This window comes from Aspergillus sydowii (assembly GCF_001890705.1).
Source record: "Aspergillus sydowii CBS 593.65 unplaced genomic scaffold ASPSYscaffold_13, whole genome shotgun sequence".
Classification (NCBI taxonomy): domain Eukaryota; kingdom Fungi; phylum Ascomycota; class Eurotiomycetes; order Eurotiales; family Aspergillaceae; genus Aspergillus; species Aspergillus sydowii.
In genome coordinates this window covers 117961-131298 of record NW_024467871.1, presented here as the reverse complement: position 1 = coordinate 131298, position 13338 = coordinate 117961, and the positions used below count along the sequence as shown (strand labels likewise).

Below are 13338 nucleotides of genomic sequence, written 5' to 3'. Positions count from 1 at the left end.
GGGTTGGTGGCAATATGCCAAGGCGATAATCTGAGGCACCTTACCCACAGTCTCCTGCTGGACGCGGGGCTCCTTCAGGTCGGTGAGGTGCCTTAAACCCCCGCCCACTCCCCCCTCTTCCACCTGCGCTCTACATGCAAAAACCTTCCACCACTGATTACTATCGATAAGCTCATCATAGCTACAGATAGGGATCACTGGAGGACAACTGCAATGCCAGACGAGAAGCATAGCAGCGCTTCCCAAAATGGGGCGGATGCGCTCGGACTCAGCCAGCCAGCTCACACGCTGACTTATGAAGCCGTGATAAGGGAACTCGGCACTGGGGTAGACGAGGGATTGAGCCCTGCCGAAGCCAGTCGTCGTCTCCAGGAGCATGGTCCCAACAAACTGGACGAAGGCGAGGGCGTTTCGGTGGTCAAGATCCTCGTGCGCCAGGTGGCCAACGCAATGATGCTAGTTAAGCGGCCCACTATCCTTTATGATATAGCACCCAACGTGTTGAGAACTCCTTGAATCTGATCCAGTTCGTCTCTTGCAGGTACTGATTCTGGCCATGGCGGTCAGTTTCGGAATTCAGTCATGGATTGAAGGCGGAGTGATCTGCGCCGTCATTGTCCTCAATATCGTTGTTGGTTTTTTCCAAGAGTACGCCGCGGAAAAAACTATGGAGTCGCTGCATTCATTGTCATCGCCAACGGGAACTGTCTCCAGAGGTGGCCAGACGTTCTCAGTGCCGTCGCATGAGATCGTGCCGGGTGACATGGTCGAGCTGAGGACGGGAGATACTGTTCCGGCAGATATTCGGTAAGCGCCTCCTATATCGCAACTCCTCTCCTTGAGGCTGTTGAGGGGTTGACGGCCTTTTTTCTAACTATCGCAGTCTGGTCGAAGCGGTCAACTTCGAAACCGACGAGGCTCTCCTCACTGGCGAGTCTCTTCCCGTCCAGAAGGAATGTGACTCGATCTTCAAAGAGGATACCGGCCCTGGTGACCGTCTGAACATCGCTTATAGCTCGAGTACCGTCACTCGTGGTCGGGCTCGCGGTGTGGTTGTTAGTACCGGCATGGCCACTGAAATTGGATCCATTGCTCTTGCATTGCGGGCCAGTGATAACAAGCGACGACCCGTCAAGCGTGGACCCGAAGGTGAGACTAAGAAACGGTGGTATGTCCAGGCCTGGACCCTTACCGGGACGGACGCTGTGGGCCGTTTTCTTGGTGTCAATACTGGCACGCCCTTGCAAAGGAAGCTGTCGAAACTGGCCTGCTTGCTATTTGGAATTGCCGTTCTGTTCGCCATTGTTTGCATGGCTGCAAACTACTTCAGCAGCAACAATGAAGTTATCATGTACGCAGTGGCAACGGGTATCAGTATGATTCCGGCATGCCTTGTGGTCGTCCTCACGATCACTATGGCAGTCGGCACCAAGCGCATGGTCGAGCGGAATGTGGTTGTTCGGAAATTAGACTCCCTGGAGGCACTCGGTGCCGTTACCGATATTTGCTCTGATAAGACTGGTACATTGACTCAGGGCAAGATGGTTGTCAAAAAGGCATGGATCCCATCCCGAGGCGTATATTCCGTCGGCACGTCCAACGAGGCTTTCAATCCTACTCTTGGTGATATTACCTTTGCACCTGTGCCCCCCCTGAAATTCGATGAGGAGAAGGACGGTGCCCCTGTGAAGAATGCCGAAGATCTGATTTCAGAAAATCGCCAGCTCGAGGACTTTCTGGATGTCGCTTCCATGGCCAACCTTTCGCACGTTTTCAAGTCCGAAGAGGGCGAATGGAGCGCTCGGGGCGAGCCTACTGAAATTGCCATCCAAGTGTTTGCCTCAAGATTCAATTGGAACCGAGACCGCTGGACCAAGGGTGAAGGTGCTGTGTGGCATCAAAAGGCCGAGTTCCCATTCGACTCGACAGTCAAGAAAATGTCTGTGATATTCAGCAAACCAACGCCTGAAAGCAAAGAAGACACCACCATGGTGTTCACCAAGGGAGCCGTCGAGCGCGTCGTCGAATCGTGTACCTCTGTTATTTGGGATCAAGGCTCATCTACCCCTGTGCCGATGACCGACCACCACCGTGGGCTGATTTTTGAAAACATGGAGGAACTCGCCAAGCTAGGACTCCGGGTATTAGCCCTGGCCCATCGACCATATACTGACAAGGTACAACTACTTGAAGGTTCCGACCTCGAACGTGATGATGTTGAGAAGGATCTGTGCTTCCTCGGACTGATTGGCTTGTACGACCCCCCACGGCCTGAAACAGCAGACTCAATCCAGGCCTGCTATAAGGCTGGGGTTGTTGTCCACATGGTCACTGGCGATCACCCTGGCACTGCAAAGGCGATTGCTCAGCAAGTCGGGATCCTGCCACCTGATTTTAGCGTTGTCGCTGCTGATGTCGCGGATGCTATGGTGATGACTGCAAGCCAATTCGACAAACTCACGGACGAGGAGGTAGATGCCCTTCCGACTCTGCCTTTGGTTATTGCACGCTGCGCCCCGCAAACAAAGGTGCGAATGATCGACGCTCTTCATCGTCGTGGTCGCTTTGCGGCTATGACTGGAGATGGGGTGAATGATTCTCCTTCACTGAAGCACGCCGATGTGGGTATCGCCATGGGACAGGCAGGGTCAGACGTGGCTAAAGATGCTTCTGATATTATCCTAACAGACGATAACTTTGCCTCTATCCTTAATGCGGTTGAAGAGGGTCGTCGTATCTTTGATAATATCCAGAAGTTTGTTCTGCATCTATTGTCTGAAAATATTGCCCAAGCCTGTACCCTTCTTATTGGACTGGCGTTCAAGGATGCTGATAATCAATCTGTCTTCCCTCTGGCACCAGTTGAGATTCTCTGGATTATTATGATCACGTCCGGTATGCCTGATATGGGCCTTGGGATGGAAGTTGCCGCCCCTGATATCATGGACCGCCCTCCGCAGAGCAAGCAGGGTATATTTACCTGGGAAGTGATCATTGACATTCTGGTGTATGGAGTCTGGACCGCGGCGCTCTGTCTGGCTGCGTTCTCCGTCCGTATGTGGGGGTTCGGTGACGGCAATCTGGCCCGTGGCTGCAACAAGGAGTGGTCTGAGGAGATCAAGGACTGCGAACTGGTCTTCAAAGCAAGAGCCACCACGTTCGTGTGCCTGACATGGTTTGCCCTCTTCCTGGCGTGGGAAATGGTCAACATGCGCCGGTCCTTCTTCCGCATGCAGCCAAAATCTAAGAAGTACTTTACACAGTGGATGTACGATGTCTGGCGCAACAAGTTCCTTTTCTGGTCTATCATGGTCGGATGGATTACAATCTTCCCTATTCTCTATATTCCCGTGCTTAACGATGTTGTCTTCAAGCATAAGCCTATTACCTGGGAATGGGGCATTGTGGCCGTTGAGGCCGTCCTGTTCTTTATGGGTGTTGAGGCCTGGAAATGGGCCAAGCGAGTGTTCTTCCGCCGCAGAGCTCACAAGAACCCAACGTTGACTTCGATGGGAACCGAACCGGAGCGACCCTAACAAAGCTTGCCCTGGCTCGATAGCAATCGGGCCAGGGTCGAAGTCACTTTGGAGCGGTGAACAATGTTGACTTCCATGAGAACCGAACCGAAGTGACCGGAACAATGGCAGTCACTTCGAGCGGTGCACATCAGCTGAACAGATACACTACAGTATGTTAGGGGGTGGACCTACTAAAGGTATTGGTAGAGGATGGATGGGTTGTGGATAACTTCAAGGTCAAGCTGCAAATCAGGTAGAAGTAGATGTAGTAGAAGCAAATGTTAATACCATTTCACTTGTCCCCAACCACATTCTCTGACAAACACTGTTGCCTGTTCCTGCTCTTCCCCGCCACCTCATACGGGTGCCTTCTCGAGCCGCTGTAACTGGACAGCGAGATGGCCCGCCGAAACAGCCTCGCATGCGTTGGAAACTCGAAACGTCAGGGAAGGAAACTGGGCAATCTTTCACCCAAAATAGGAGTCTCGGCAGCTCCGATATGCTTCATCGTCGGTCGATCTTGCGTGTACTAGTAGTGCCCGTCTAAGCCGAGTTTCAGCGCTGACGCTGACGCACAGCCCCTGAAGAAGTTTTTGGGGGGGGCTTGCCAGTCACTCGAGTACATTTACATTCCAATAAGGCCTGGTGATGCCCGCGCGGACGGTCACAGCCAGGGAGATGGAATCCTCGGCAGTGGAACCAGGTTCTTCGCTTTCAAGGACGGGGAAGGCTGGTCAACCCAAACGGGAGTGAGCGATTTTTGGGGTTCTTGGCAGGGGCGCGACCAGTGAAGCACAGAATGGCTCAGGGACCAATCGTGTGTCTCTCTCTCTTATCTCTTGGCCTTCCCGCGTCTTGGCGGATCGATGCCAAGCGGTACCGCCTGGAGTGATCGCCTTCTCAAGCGCTTCCGCGCCCCTTCCTGGAAACTGCAAAGTGCAGACTGATCAGGCATCGCTCATTTCGTTCGATGGCCGGCCGCCAAGTCATGAGAGATATTCCTCTCTCAGGCCCCGGCGCCATGACTTGTCTATTGCAATGGTGCTGATGAGCCCCGACAGGAGGCTGAGCCTCCAGTGTGAGCTGTCTGTCTCGCAAATCTCAATAAAAATAATCAGTACAAACCCAGCTCGCTCTCTTCTTTCGTCTTCATCTTCTCACACTCAAAACCGGCACGTCTGCGGCGTTGCAGGTCTCTTTTTCGAAGCACCTCCTTGACTCCTAAAACGGCCCTCAACTCACCATGCCCACTTTGGATGTCAGTGAGCTGAACGTAGTGATCTCAATTCTGGGTATTGACCCTTCCCCAGAGTCTCCCCCGGTCTCTTGGAGCTCAATGATCTAACCTAGCCAATAGGCGCCTTCATTATTCTCTATGCGTTGGTCTCGGTAAAGGTGAAAACGCAGTGGTATCTTGGCGAAGCCTGTACGGACTCTCCCATCCAGTGGCTCTGGATCTTTATTTATTTATTATCCAGTACCAGCCGTGGTCGTTGGCATCGTTCTCGGGCCATATGCGGCGAAATTCCTCGAGGCCACCGAATGGGGCTCCGCAGTGCAGGGCCAGCAGGATGCGATCACCTTGGTGCGCGAACATTAGCAAAGTCTGCTCACTCCGCCGGCCAGGCTAACAATGGCTCAGGGACTGTGTCGTGTGGTGATTGGTGTTCAGTTGGTGATCGTGGGATTCCAGCTCCCAGCCAAGTATCAGCTCCATCGCTGGAAGGAGATGCTGCTGTGTCTGATCCCCAACATGACCCTGATGTGGCTCTGCACCTCCGCCTGCATTCTGTTGGCCATCCCCAATCTTAACTTTGTAAGTCTCCGGCAGGGCTACCAGGACTGGAAGCTAACGTGCACTGCGCGCAGCTCACTGCGCTGGTGATAGGCTCCTGCGTCACCTGTACCGACCCCATCCTCTCCCAGGCCATTGCGAAAGGCCCCTTCGCAGACCGATACGTCGCCCGCGATCTGCGCGAAATCATATCCTCCGAGGCCGGTGCCAACGATGGGTTTGGGTTCCCCTTCCTGATGCTAGCGACCTACCTGCTGCGGTATACACAGGGCGATCCGGATCAGGACCACGGGGCCCATGCTCATGTCGCGCGCTCTGGAGATGTAGGGCATATGCACGGTGGGCTTAGAAAGGCAATGGAGATGTGGTTTGTCGAGACGTGGGCCTACTACATCATCCTTGGCGTGGTGTATGGCGCCACCCTGGGCTATACCAGCATGCATCTGCTGCGGTACACTCTCCGAAAGTAAGCCGGGCTTATCCCTGACACCATCATTTCAAGATGCCAACTAACGTGCTTTAGGAAGTGGATAGATGGCGAAAGCTACGTGCTGTTCCCGGCCGCGTTGGGAGTAAGTCCTTGTCATGCCCTCGTGTTCACTGCTAATATCATCATCAGTTGTTCCTCCTTGGAACCTGTGGCTGCATCGGAACGAACGACCTCCTCGCCTGTTTCTTTGCTGGCGGTGCCCTGAACTGGGACGGGGGCTATCTGGCAGAGACGGAAGCCCGTCATGACGAGGTCAATTCATGCATCGACGTTCTCCTCAACTTTGGCGGGTTCATGTATATTGGGGCCGTCATTCCGTGGGAGGACTTCCACCAGCCAGACACCACAGGAATCACCTATCCCCGGCTCATCCTCCTTGGTGTCCTTGTTCTCCTCTTCCGACGCATCCCCAGCACGTTTGCTTTGTACAAGTTTATGCCCAAGGTCTGCAAGAATTGGAAGGAGGCCTTGTTCATGGGCTACTTTGGGCCGATCGGTAAGTCAACCCTTGGTTTGTCAGACATGTTATTAATGCAGTGTCAGGAATCGGTGCTGTCTTCTACGCCGAGCATACCTCTCATCTGTTTCCTCCTGTAGGCGAGGGCAGTTCCATGGAGACCCGCTTGATGGGCGCTCTCAAACCAAGTGAGACAGAACCACTTACTTTTAAGACCTTTCTAACCCATCCCTTAGCAATATACTGGCTCGTGTTATTCTCCATCTTCGTCCACGGCCTCTCCATCCCCCTCCTGAGCATTGTGTACAAGATCCTCAATGTTCCCCCGGAGGTCGACCCCCTCGGACCAGCCGAAGTCCGCCCCCTATCGTTCAACCAGACCCTTCCCCCGAACAGCGTTCTGCATTCAAAACGCCGCTCGATCCTCGTGAACAACCGCTTCTCGCGGACAAAATTCCCCTCCAATATCGGGTGGAATCTGCCACACTTCCGAAGCAACAACAGCTCGCGCACAGCGGATCATAGTCCTCTGGTGGAAGAGTTCCAGCTCCAGAGTGTCGATGATAGACACAGGCCGGAGACAAGTAGCTTTGTCTAATTATTTCCTTTGCCTGTGTCTCGCTCTTCAAACTCGTACCAGCCAGTCGTCGTACCACGCATTGAAACTTGTAGAGCGGCCGCCTTGCTCACGTCATTTTTTTTTTTGAGCCATTGATAGACAGTTAATAGAAAAGAGTATCCTAAACATAGTCTCTTCCACGTAAAGTGTGGCCTAACGAGGTTAACTCTAGTATAAAATGCTTCTTATATCTAGTCTATGATACAGTGTAGGTCGCTGCCCAGCCATCGTAGAAATGCATACCAGGTGATAGACGCCCTCTATCAACCAAAACAGACTGGCAATGTACTAATTGAGGGTAAGAAGGGGTAGCTGTTTACGCCTGACAATATTCTTCTCCGTCAATCACTAGCACTCCACTCTATATATTGATCCCTACATTCATAACAGTGGTCCAATGCCTAATGAGCCAGCCGAAAGTCCAAACGTTTGTTACCCTCGTCGGTAGTCGTGCTCAGATACTCCATCCGCTGATCCTCATTCAGCGCATTCCACTTCGTCTCCCGCCGCGTGTTCTTCCAGAGATAGTACGCCTTTGTCATGGAATATATGACAATGTTCGTCGCCACCAAGGCCACAAGGGCCCGGTTCCCGCGGCGATACCGTGGGCTGTCGTCCTCGCGGTAGATATTCGAGGCGATGATCCCGGACGACTGGACGCACATGTTATATACCGCCGCCGAAACCGTGCGTGAGCGCACCGTGTTTGAATTGCGTGAGTTCCAGCCGACTTGGATTGGGTGTGCTGTTGTACTAGCTGTTAGCTTTATTTCAGGAAGATCTAACGGGTTGAATGGTACCATTTGGATAGCCTAGTAGCAGCGTCATCACAGCCCAGACCACCCACTTGTTCACTGAATTGATGTCGACGACATACAGATACACCAGGAATGGCAGGGCCCAGATTTGCCCGACCATGGCTACCAAGGTCAGTTCGCCTGCCGCTTCAGCAGTGTATGCCAGAAGGAGCATGGTTGTTATATGCAAGATCTCTTTAGGAATGATGAGCAAGTTGGTTGTGAATGTGTCGAACCCCAGCCCGCGCAGGGTGAGCGTCAGATACTGTTGCGGAGTCGTCATTGGGGTCTGAAATGTCAGGCCGATGATGTAGATTGGCCACAGATCGTAGTCGCACAGGCTCTTCCACAGCAGCTTGGGGGTGATGGGTTCGCGGTTGTGCATGCTTCCTTTGCTGGGGTCATCACGGATGACGCGGTTAACCATGATCGTTTCTTCACTGCTTTCTATTAGCTGCTGTCCTTACACTGCATTTCTTGGGATTATACCGCTCGGAGAACCAGCCTTTCTTCCCGCGCGCCCAGTTGGCTGTCTGGCACGGACCAGGTGGCATGAGGACGAAGGCAGAGAGACCGATCAACAGCGTAAGAAGACCCTCCAGCAGGAAAAGCCACCGCCAGCCAGACTGGCCTTGCACTCCTCGAAGATGGAGAAGGCCGAATGCGAGAAAGCTGGCGCCGATATCAGCCGTGCTCATGGCCGTCCAGAAGTAACCCAGTCGAATCGTCATCTCGTGGTGTTTATAAAAGTACGATAGGTACAAAATGATCTAATCTCTGTCAGTGACGTGGTATTTCAGAGTGTCGATATGCTTACATCTGGAATGAAGCCCCCCTGGAGGATCGCCAGCAGTGCTCGACAGGCCAGGAACGATGTCCGTCCGTTTAGGGCATACTGCGCCATGGCAACGCCAGACCAGAGGGTGATTTGCATTGGAATCCATCGATCGGGGCCCAACCACTTGCTGACAAGTTGAGAAGGGAGCTCTGCGCAAAGAAACGACAGCTTAAACACCGTGTTTCCCAGGTTATAATCTTTCACATGGTCAGTATTGTCCACGTCCACAAAATGCGCCGTCGCAGCTAACCCACCATTTGTGTCCATCCCCAGCTCGTCAAGGAAATTGTCCGTCAATGCTTGACTGAGGTTCGCTCTGTCCAGTTCCAGCGCCATGAACATAACGCAGACAAATACCATGATACGCAGGTCGATCTTGCGGATGAGTCGAGTTTCCTCTCCCCATGTCCACCTCGCCGAGGGACCGAACCGATGCAAGTTCTCCCAGTCATCGCGGGGTTGATACTCCTTGGCTGTCTCGGGGTTGTCGTATACAGAAGGTTGGGTTGCAATTGCTTCAGGGTCGAGTCGTTCCTTGCGCTGGAAGAAGAACTTGCGCGTCCGCACCACCGGTTCGCCCAGGTCAGACGAAAGCGCAACGGCTGTAGTCGCAGATTCAGAGACCCCATCGAGCTCGGAGACTGTAGTTCGGGCCTTCCATGGCTGGTAGACGGTCGTCATCCTGGTGGCCAAGAGGAAGAATCTCGATGCGATCCCGAAGCTGGTTGCTGAACGAAGCCATCCTGTCGATGTACCGATTTTATACGAAGACGTATCAGCGATATTGCACCATTCGGCCAAGAATGGCTCGTAGATAAGGCCCGGTGCTGTAGTCTTGGAACGCCAGTATTAATACTGGAGGATTACTCGCCGGCTGCACAGATGATGCCATCGCCTACGCACGCAATCCAACCACCGTCTTCGGTTTACAACCGCACTCGCGTTTCGGCGTTAGCATAGAAGCACAGCTCGTCGCCCTCGTTTGCACTTTATCATCTTATCGCCGAAAGCCTAGACCGACAGACACTCGAGTCCCGATGGGAAAGTTACGCAGCAGAATAATCGCCGGACGTCAGTTGGCGGAGGATTGCGAGATATTGCACAATGCGTGCGGGGGATGGTGTCCGTTAAATCTATATAACTGCGACAGTATCAAATATAAAGCCATATCATTTTGTCGTTAGAATACTGAGACCTACAGTACTATCCAACATCGCAAGCATGGCTCCCTCCATCACCGAGTCCCCCATCGTCGTCCCCGAAGCCACCAAAGAGACTCAACGCCAGCCTCTCCAGCTCAGCGGCGCGTTGCAAGATGTCGAGAACTTTGACGTGACTCCAGTCATCGGTCGTGAGTTCCCGACTGCCAGTCTTGCTGAATGGCTGCGCGCGCCCAACTCGGACGAGCTCCTGCGCGATCTCGCCATCACCAGTACGTATTCCCACCTTTTCCTCAGCAAGAACCCTAAGCTAACAGTATCAGTTTCCCAAAGAGGCGTCGTCTTCTTCCGCAAGCAGGACGGCCTCACTGATGACCTGCAAAAGGAGCTCGTCGACCGTCTGGGACGTTTGACAGGCAAACCCAGGACCTCTGGTCTGCACATCCACCCCATCAGCAACTCGTCGCGCGAGCACAGCACCCCAGACGACGAGATCAGCGTCATCAGCTCTGCGCAGCGACAGAAGCTCTACCAGGGCAAGAACTCGTTCGGTCGCAGCGGACGGCACGAATGGCACAGCGATATCACCTTCGAGCCGGTGCCTAGTGACTACACTCTCCTTCGTTTGACGCAACTGCCTAAGACTGGCGGGGGTAAGCATATCCATCCATACTTTCGTATATTTAGAAGACACGACTAAGAGAGATAGACACCCTCTGGGCTTCTGGCTACGAAGTCTACGACCGAATTTCCAAGCCCTACCAGACCTTCCTCGACGGTCTAACAGCCACCTACGCCCAGCCACTCTTCAACTCAATCGCAGACCAGAACAAATTCGCCGTGCACCCTGGCCCACGCGGTGCGCCCGAGAACGTGGGTGAAGAGCTGCTGGCCGTGCACCCGGTCGTGCGCACGAACCCGGTAACCGGGTGGAAGAGCATCTTCGCGGTCGGCCACCACGTCCAGAAGGTCAATGACCTCGCAGAGGACGAGAGCCGGCATCTGCTCGACTGGTTTGTGCGTCTGGTGACGGAGAACCATGACCTGCAGGTGCGGCTCCGGTGGCAGAACCCCAACGATGTGGCGATCTGGGACAACCGCAGTGTATACCATGCTGCGACATTTGACTACCAGCAGCTTGGGCCTCGGACGGGGCATCGTGCAGTGGGACTGGGGGAGAGACCGTTCTTTGATGCGAAGAGCAAGAGTCGGAGGGAGGCGTTGGCTGACCAGATATAAGAATCATGCACTCAATTCGAATCTACTATCTTTTCCCCATAATCGCAGTCACAAGCTTAGTATCAGAATCAGATCGTCCGAGGATCTGGCACGATCTGTGGGGATCGTCCACTCACTAAAGCCAAAGCAGGCAAAGCACGCGAGGGCCCACGTTAACCGGATTTCATGTGAAGACCCACTGGGCGTATAAGAATACTCCATAAGAATAATCAAGAATTAGCTGGTTCCGATTCTGAGAACAGACACCATGTCGTCTATCTGGAACCAGGTCGTACAGCAGTATGATCCCCTGCTCATCGACTTTGTTGGCAATTCGGCCGTCAGCGTTGTCTCCTTCTGGCTGCCTTCGCTCTTCCTTCTCTCGCTGGAATGGATCTCGCCACAGTTCTCTGCCAGGCACAAGATCCAGCCGGCGCCAAAGCAGCCCACCAGAGCACAGATCTGGCAATGCGTGAGGGTCGTGGTCCAGAACCAGTTGATCTCCTTTGCCATGAGCGCCCTCAACGCCCTCGCAGCAGCGAAACTGCAAACGCCCTCTGCGTTCCGCATCACTCCGGAGCTGCCCTCTCCATACGAGCTTCTACGCGACATTGCGCTCTGCTGGATCGGCCGTGAGGTACTATTCTACTATACGCACCGCCTGCTGCACTGGTCGCCGCTCTACAAGCCCATTCACAAACTACACCACCGATTTACAGCGCCAATGGCACTGGCAGCCCAGTATGCGCACCCAGTTGAACATATCTTTGGCAATGTCCTCCCGGCCGTGCTGCCACCGATGCTGTTGAACACGCATATCCTCACCTTCTGGGTCTTTCTGACCATGATCCTGGTCGAGACCACCACCACCCACAGCGGCTATGACTTCTTCGCTGGCGCTGCGCGGACACACGACATCCACCATGAGAAATTCAACTACAACTTTGGGGGAATGGGCCTCTTAGACTGGGTGCATGGGACGGGTTACGAGCCGGTGGATGCTCGCAAGGGTGATTAGTCCAGGACCCAAGGACGACTGGCCCTACAACTATGTAAATAATGTCACAATTTGTACAAGATGTAACTCACCTGGAACCTCTGTCCATAAGCACCGGCATGACACCCCATCGGAGGGGTTGTATCTCAGCCGTTCGTGCAACGGTCAATTGTCCTGCGCACGTGCCGAGGCTGCGAATACGAGTCCAGCCAAAATGCAACCCCGTCTGAGTTCTGACACCAGACAAGTTAATATCATACGGCCGTCATATCTTGTCTTGTTTAAATCTTGTTTAAACCACGCAACTGCAGACAATGCCCCTCAGCGCCGAGGAGGCCGCGCTGGTCGAGACAGCCACCGCCACGATCAACAGCATCCCTCTCTCAGAAGACTACAGTGTCGCCAGCGCCGCAAGGGCCTCCGACGGCCGCGTCTTTACTGGCGTCAACGTCTACCACTTCACCGGCGGTCCGTGTGCAGAGCTGGTGGTGCTCGGTGTTGCCGCTGCTGCGGGGGCCACGCAGTTGACGCACATCGTGGCGGTCGGGAACGAGCAGCGCGGGATACTGAGTCCGTGTGGGCGCTGTCGCCAGGTTCTGCTGGATCTGCAGCCGGACATCCAGGTCATCGTGGGGGAAGCAGGCCGCGAGCAGTCGGTGGCAGTCGCGGAGTTGCTTCCCTTCAGTTATCGCCAGCCAGACCTGCACACGTGACCGGCATCTCGTGATCTTCCATCGCCGACTCTGTCTTTCTCTGCTTTTCTTTTACATCTCACCAGAAACAGTCATGGAAATTGGCCGTCTGCTCATTGTCCTCGCCATCTACTTCGGTATGTTGCTGTCCGCGCTTTCAGTCACACCGCTAACTGCCATTGCTCGTCTAGTTTTCCGCTACTTCATCCGCAACCGCTCCGCCAACTCCTCCGCCGCCATGTCTCACGGAAAGGTCACACCCGTGGATAAGTGCGTCTCCTCACGTAACAATCTCTGACACACAACTGACTCCGAAATAGCCCCGTCATTTTCAAAGCCCTCACATCCTCCGGCCCCGTCGTCGTTGATTTCTTCGCCACCTGGTGCGGTCCCTGCAAGGCCATTGCTCCCGTCGTCGGAAAGCTCAGCGAGACCTACACCAACGTGCGCTTTATCCAGGTCGATGTCGACAAGGCCCGCTCAATAGCTCAGGAACACGAGATCAGAGCAATGCCGACGTTTGTGCTCTACAAGGATGGCAAGTTGTTGGACAAGCGCGTTGTGGGTGGGAACATGAAGGAGCTGGAGGAGCAGATCAAGAACATCATCGCTTAAGCTGCGTCATACGGAATTGATCTGCAATGTCATATTTAAGCGTGTACGACATGTGTGGAAATGCCCGTCGCACAGCCATTTATTTAAACGTAGTATCCGTATTCTCACTGCAGCAGGCGGAATCCAAACTGATATAGTCACT

The 13338-nt window shown here is 53.9% G+C and overlaps 8 protein-coding genes across 8 annotated transcripts; 7 read left to right on the top strand and 1 right to left on the bottom strand.

Annotated features, from left to right (window-relative positions):
• Window positions 1-213: 213 nt before the first annotated feature.
• Window positions 214-516, top strand: ASPSYDRAFT_93382 (uncharacterized protein; the record flags this gene model as incomplete). Its single annotated transcript, XM_040852829.1, has 1 exon — window positions 214-516. One exon carries the CDS (start codon window positions 214-216, stop codon window positions 514-516), a length of 303 nt encoding a protein of 100 aa, XP_040698268.1.
• ASPSYDRAFT_49587 (uncharacterized protein) lies at window positions 369-3837 on the top strand. The gene is made up of 2 exons (XM_040847864.1): window positions 369-807; window positions 884-3837. Exons 1-2 carry the CDS (start codon window positions 668-670, stop codon window positions 3534-3536), a joined length of 2793 nt encoding a protein of 930 aa, XP_040698267.1. The 5' UTR covers window positions 369-667; the 3' UTR covers window positions 3537-3837.
• Window positions 3838-4301: 464 nt separating this feature from the next.
• ASPSYDRAFT_49585 (uncharacterized protein) lies at window positions 4302-6968 on the top strand. The gene is made up of 9 exons (XM_040847863.1): window positions 4302-4810; window positions 4876-4944; window positions 4997-5103; window positions 5161-5334; window positions 5388-5779; window positions 5837-5885; window positions 5933-6299; window positions 6347-6448; window positions 6497-6968. Exons 1-9 carry the CDS (start codon window positions 4762-4764, stop codon window positions 6856-6858), a joined length of 1671 nt encoding a protein of 556 aa, XP_040698266.1. The 5' UTR covers window positions 4302-4761; the 3' UTR covers window positions 6859-6968.
• Window positions 6969-7280: 312 nt separating this feature from the next.
• ASPSYDRAFT_160386 (putative MFS transporter) lies at window positions 7281-9195 on the bottom strand (the record flags this gene model as incomplete). Its single annotated transcript, XM_040842902.1, has 5 exons — window positions 7281-7609; window positions 7680-8116; window positions 8166-8446; window positions 8494-8711; window positions 8769-9195. 5 exons carry the CDS (start codon window positions 9193-9195, stop codon window positions 7281-7283), a joined length of 1692 nt encoding a protein of 563 aa, XP_040698265.1.
• A 508-nt stretch (window positions 9196-9703) lies between these two features.
• ASPSYDRAFT_81485 (TauD/TfdA dioxygenase family protein) lies at window positions 9704-10913 on the top strand (the record flags this gene model as incomplete). The annotated part of the gene is made up of 3 exons (XM_040851093.1): window positions 9704-9946; window positions 9998-10327; window positions 10384-10913. Exons 1-3 carry the CDS (start codon window positions 9736-9738, stop codon window positions 10911-10913), a joined length of 1071 nt encoding a protein of 356 aa, XP_040698264.1. The 5' UTR covers window positions 9704-9735.
• Window positions 10914-11160: 247 nt separating this feature from the next.
• ASPSYDRAFT_61069 (sterol desaturase family protein) lies at window positions 11161-11910 on the top strand (the record flags this gene model as incomplete). Its single annotated transcript, XM_040849939.1, has 1 exon — window positions 11161-11910. One exon carries the CDS (start codon window positions 11161-11163, stop codon window positions 11908-11910), a length of 750 nt encoding a protein of 249 aa, XP_040698263.1.
• Window positions 11911-12203: 293 nt separating this feature from the next.
• On the top strand, window positions 12204-12602 carry ASPSYDRAFT_93376 (cytidine deaminase family protein; the record flags this gene model as incomplete). The annotated part of the gene is made up of 1 exon (XM_040852828.1): window positions 12204-12602. One exon carries the CDS (start codon window positions 12204-12206, stop codon window positions 12600-12602), a length of 399 nt encoding a protein of 132 aa, XP_040698262.1.
• Window positions 12603-12811: 209 nt separating this feature from the next.
• Window positions 12812-13285, top strand: ASPSYDRAFT_49580 (thioredoxin family protein). Its single transcript, XM_040847862.1, has 2 exons — window positions 12812-12851; window positions 12902-13285. The coding sequence occupies exons 1-2, from the start codon at window positions 12820-12822 to the stop codon at window positions 13194-13196; spliced, it is 327 nt and encodes a 108-aa protein (XP_040698261.1). The 5' UTR covers window positions 12812-12819; the 3' UTR covers window positions 13197-13285.
• The last annotated feature ends 53 nt before the right edge of the window (window positions 13286-13338 follow it).

What these genes read in the sequence shown, in the direction of transcription:
- ASPSYDRAFT_49587 (XM_040847864.1), top strand. Translation starts at nt 668, where the DNA reads ATGGAGTCGCTGCATTCATTGTCATCGCCAACGGGAACTGTCTCCAGA. An exon ending in ACTGTTCCGGCAGATATTCG is followed by an intron (nt 808 to 883) that starts GTAAGCGCCTCC and finishes TAACTATCGCAG; the next exon opens with TCTGGTCGAAGCGGTCAACT.
- ASPSYDRAFT_49585 (XM_040847863.1), top strand. Translation starts at nt 4,762, where the DNA reads ATGCCCACTTTGGATGTCAGTGAGCTGAACGTAGTGATCTCAATTCTG. An exon ending in AGCAGGATGCGATCACCTTG is followed by an intron (nt 5,104 to 5,160) that starts GTGCGCGAACAT and finishes ACAATGGCTCAG; the next exon opens with GGACTGTGTCGTGTGGTGAT. An exon ending in GATGGGCGCTCTCAAACCAA is followed by an intron (nt 6,449 to 6,496) that starts GTGAGACAGAAC and finishes CCCATCCCTTAG; the next exon opens with CAATATACTGGCTCGTGTTA.
- ASPSYDRAFT_49580 (XM_040847862.1), top strand. Translation starts at nt 12,820, where the DNA reads ATGTCTCACGGAAAGGTCACACCCGTGGATAA. An exon ending in AAGGTCACACCCGTGGATAA is followed by an intron (nt 12,852 to 12,901) that starts GTGCGTCTCCTC and finishes ACTCCGAAATAG; the next exon opens with CCCCGTCATTTTCAAAGCCC.